Consider the following 3,699-nt stretch of genomic DNA (forward strand, 5'->3'; position numbering starts at 1 on the left):
CTGGCATTCGATTGATTGTCGATTGTTTGATATTTGCCAAGCAAAGCAGAGGCTAGCCGGCAAGGGTACCTGGGCCGCCTGCCTGCTGCTGCTGGCCTTGTCAGTGCCCCCCCGCGCTCATCTCGCTGCCCGTCGTCTCCCCACGAGCCGATTCCACTGGTCGTTGCGTGGATGCGCTGCAGCGGCCCACGTCATTGCGCAGCGGCCTAGCGAGAACCTACCTCTGTGCCTATCTGGACTCTGCGCTCGCTGGTTGCTGGTGGCGGTGGTGGTGGTGGTGGTAGTGGTGGTGGTGGTGGTCCCCTGCGACTTCCTTTCCCTGCCCTTGCCTGATTTGGCGTTGGAATACCCCCCCTTACCCCCCTCGTCCCCCCCCCCCCCCCCGGAACCCAAAAATCCCCCCAAAAGGCGCCAGGCGCGGCCCCAGAGCTGGCTCTCAGTCCCTACCTACCTCCTAGGTACGCAGCACCCAGCACCCAGTACCCAGTACCCAGTACCCGGTACCTGCCGCCCGACCAGGCAGATCAAGGTTTGCCGAGTCTAGGTGCCCTGGAGCCTCGAGGAGCAGACTGGAAGCTTCAGCGCGCTCTTCCCGGCGTCGAGCGAAACCTTGTTGTCTCCCGTGTACGGAGTACGGAGTACGCACTACCGAGTACCTGATCAATAGGTACATGTACCTACCTACGTTGACGTCTTTCCTCAACAACCAGACCTTCCCAGCTTCGATTGACTTCTTCCCTCCCTTTCACACCATCTCGCCATGCCATCTTTGGTGGCTGTTCCAAGACAAGGTGTGTAACTACGTAATATCGCCTTCAGTCTCTCTCTCTCTCTCTCTCTCTCTCATTTTTTTTTTCCTTTTTTCCCCTTTTCCCTTTCTTTTCCCATTTTCCCTTCTGTTCAAAATATAAATAAATACTTCTCCGCCATCTCTCGGCCATCTCTCCGCCGTCGTCTCCACTGCCTGCGCTCTTGCTTTCCCAAGCGCGACAGAGCCCTTTTCCATCTTTCCGTCCCGTCGTCGTATCCAATCGCAAAAAGAGTCCTCTAGCTTACTCCAGTCTCTTCTTCTTCTCGACTTCCGTTGCACGACATAGTTGGTCAACTACAAGCCAAGCAATCTCACCTAGCCAAGCTTGTCATGCAAAACCAGCTCGGTGCCACTTCGTCACACTTGCCGTCTTCGCCGACTTGTTCGGAACCTGAACAGTCTCTTGCTGTCCAGCCTCCCCCATCCTCGTCCTCCTATCCCGCAAACGGGATCCATCATGGCCACTCCCTCTCGGCGCCAATAGCCTTTCCCGCCACAACTGCCGTCAAGGTGAAGGATTTGACCGACACTCCTCCGCTGTCCCAGAGCGTCAGCTCGACGGCTCCCAGCTCGCCACGCATGTAAGTTTCCCTCGCCCCCAACGGGAGGACCCATGTCAGATGCACATGTCGCACGCCTTGGTCCCTTGCCATGACGGCGCAATTGCACTGCTCGCGTTTCCAGCTCCAGCACCCGACCCGCGCGCCGTGCAACCGCTTTTTTTTGAGTTGTATGACGTGTTGCAACACGACGACATGTCCGTTTGCTCACTGTCATCATCCGTCACAGTCCACCGCTGCGGCAGAACTCAGGCACCCAGACACCCCGAGTGCGCCCCCACGCCACGACCCTCAACATTCCTGGCATGACCAGATCGAGAGTCTCCCCCGACGGCAGAATCCCCCAACGAGATGTCGCCGCCAAGCTCGTCATTGTCATGGTCGGCCTTCCCGCTCGTGGAAAGTCGTACATCACAAAGAAGCTCCAGCGCTACCTTTCATGGCAGCAACACGACTCTAGAATCTTCAACGTCGGAAATCGTCGTCGGCATGCCGCCGGCATCAAGGTGGCCGCCCACGCGAACCTTGCCCCCGAGCCTCAGTGCCTCGACCCGCCGGTGGAGGCTGCCACCATTCTGCTGAATGGAACGCCGGCTTCGTCCAGACCGATGGCCCCGGAAGATGCCGAGCCCACGGCCCTGAACCTCAACGGAGGTGCAGACGGAGACGACCACCACGACGAGGTTGATCAGACGGCCAAGTTTTTTGACCCGAAAAACGAAAAGGCTGCGGCCATGAGGGATCAGGTGGCCATGGAGACCTTGGACGAGCTGCTTGGCTATCTGCTCAACCAAGGTGGCGCTGTTGGTATTCTTGATGCCACAAACAGCACCATCAAGCGGCGCCAGCAAATCGTTGACCGCATCCGAGCGCGAGAGCCCAAGCTCGGCATACTCTTCATTGAGTCCATTTGCAGGGATCCGCACCTTTTGGAGGCCAACATGCGCCTCAAGCTGTCTGGGCCCGACTACCGCAACAAGGACCCCGTCAAGTCTCTGGAGGACTTCAAGGCTCGGGTGGCGGCATACGCTAGTGCGTATGAGCCCCTCGGCGAGTACGAGGAGGACAACGACTTGCAGTACATCCAGATGATTGACGTCGGCCGAAAGTTGATCCAACACAGACTGAAGGGGTTCCTCAGCGGGGGCATCAGCACGTACCTGTCGAGCTTCAATCTCTCGCCTCGGCAGATTTGGATCACTCGCCACGGCCAGAGCGTGGACAATGAGCTGGGCAAGCTCGGCGGCGATTCCGCCCTGACGGAACGCGGCCATTGCTACGGCCTGGCCCTGTACAAGTTCATGACGCAGAGGCGCAAGGAATGGCTGACGGAGCAGCAGAGCAACCAGGCCAAAGCAAACTTCCCCCCGGTGCGCGGCGACAACACGCCTCCGTATCCGGACATGAACAAGGAGCTTGACGAGAAGAACTTTTGCGTCTGGACGTCTATGCTCCAGCGCAGCGTGGAAACGGCCGAATACTTTGACGCCGACGACGACTACGACGTCAAGAATTGGGAGATGCTCAACGAGCTCAACACGGGCCAGTTCGAGGGCATGACGTACGAGGAAATAGCGCGCAAGTATCCGCACGAGTTCCACAAGCGGTCCAAAGACAAGCTCAACTACATTTATCCCGGCGTCGGCGGCGAGGGCTACTTGCAGGTCATCAGCCGCTTGCGCGACATGGTGCGGGAGATTGAGCGCATCACTGACCACGTCCTCATCATCGGACACCGATCAGTATGCCGAGTGCTCATGGCCTACTTTATGGACCTGACGCGAGAAGACATTACGGACATGGACGTGCCTCTGGGCATGCTCTATTCAATCGAGCCCAAGCCGTACGGCATTGCTTTCCACGCATACAAGTACAATGAGGCCCGGGCCTGGTTCGACGAGCTGCCCAACTACCGGCCGCAGAAGGCGGCCAGGGGGAGCGTTTGACCACGTCATGATGAGAGGCTGCACGGCAAACCATTTGTCTCTCCGTCTCTGCCCCTCTCTTGTTTCTCTGTTTTTGTTTTCTTGTCGCGTCCCTTGTCGCGTCCTCTCTTCTTTTTTTTGTTTCTCCCCTTTTTTTTTTGTCTTTTTTTTTTTTCAATCCAAGCAGCATCCTGCTAGCGGCCACGTCCGCCACGTCCAGCACTGCAAAGGAACAAGGGGATACACCGGACGGATACCTGCGGGAGTATTAGACGGCAAGAGTTTCAGAACTTCAAAAAAAAAAAAAAAAAAAAAAAAAAAAGAAGGTGTGAAAACCGACGGGGCCATGGGGCTTATTCTAATGTTGATGGCCAAGGTGGGGGGTAAACCATGCGTTGGTCTC

The 3,699-nt window shown here is 57.2% G+C and overlaps 1 protein-coding gene across 1 annotated transcript; it reads left to right on the top strand.

The window, feature by feature from the left end:
- Nucleotides 1-1,141: 1,141 nt before the first annotated feature.
- On the top strand, nucleotides 1,142-3,317 carry UV8b_01282 (uncharacterized protein; the record flags this gene model as incomplete). Its single annotated transcript, XM_043138780.1, has 2 exons — nucleotides 1,142-1,392; nucleotides 1,601-3,317. 2 exons carry the CDS (start codon nucleotides 1,142-1,144, stop codon nucleotides 3,315-3,317), a joined length of 1,968 nt encoding a protein of 655 aa, XP_042994714.1.
- Between the last annotated feature and the right edge of the window lie 382 nt (nucleotides 3,318-3,699).

The sequence above is a fragment of the Ustilaginoidea virens genome, chromosome 1 (assembly GCF_000687475.1).
Source record: "Ustilaginoidea virens chromosome 1, complete sequence".
Classification (NCBI taxonomy): Eukaryota; Fungi; Ascomycota; class Sordariomycetes; order Hypocreales; family Clavicipitaceae; genus Ustilaginoidea; species Ustilaginoidea virens.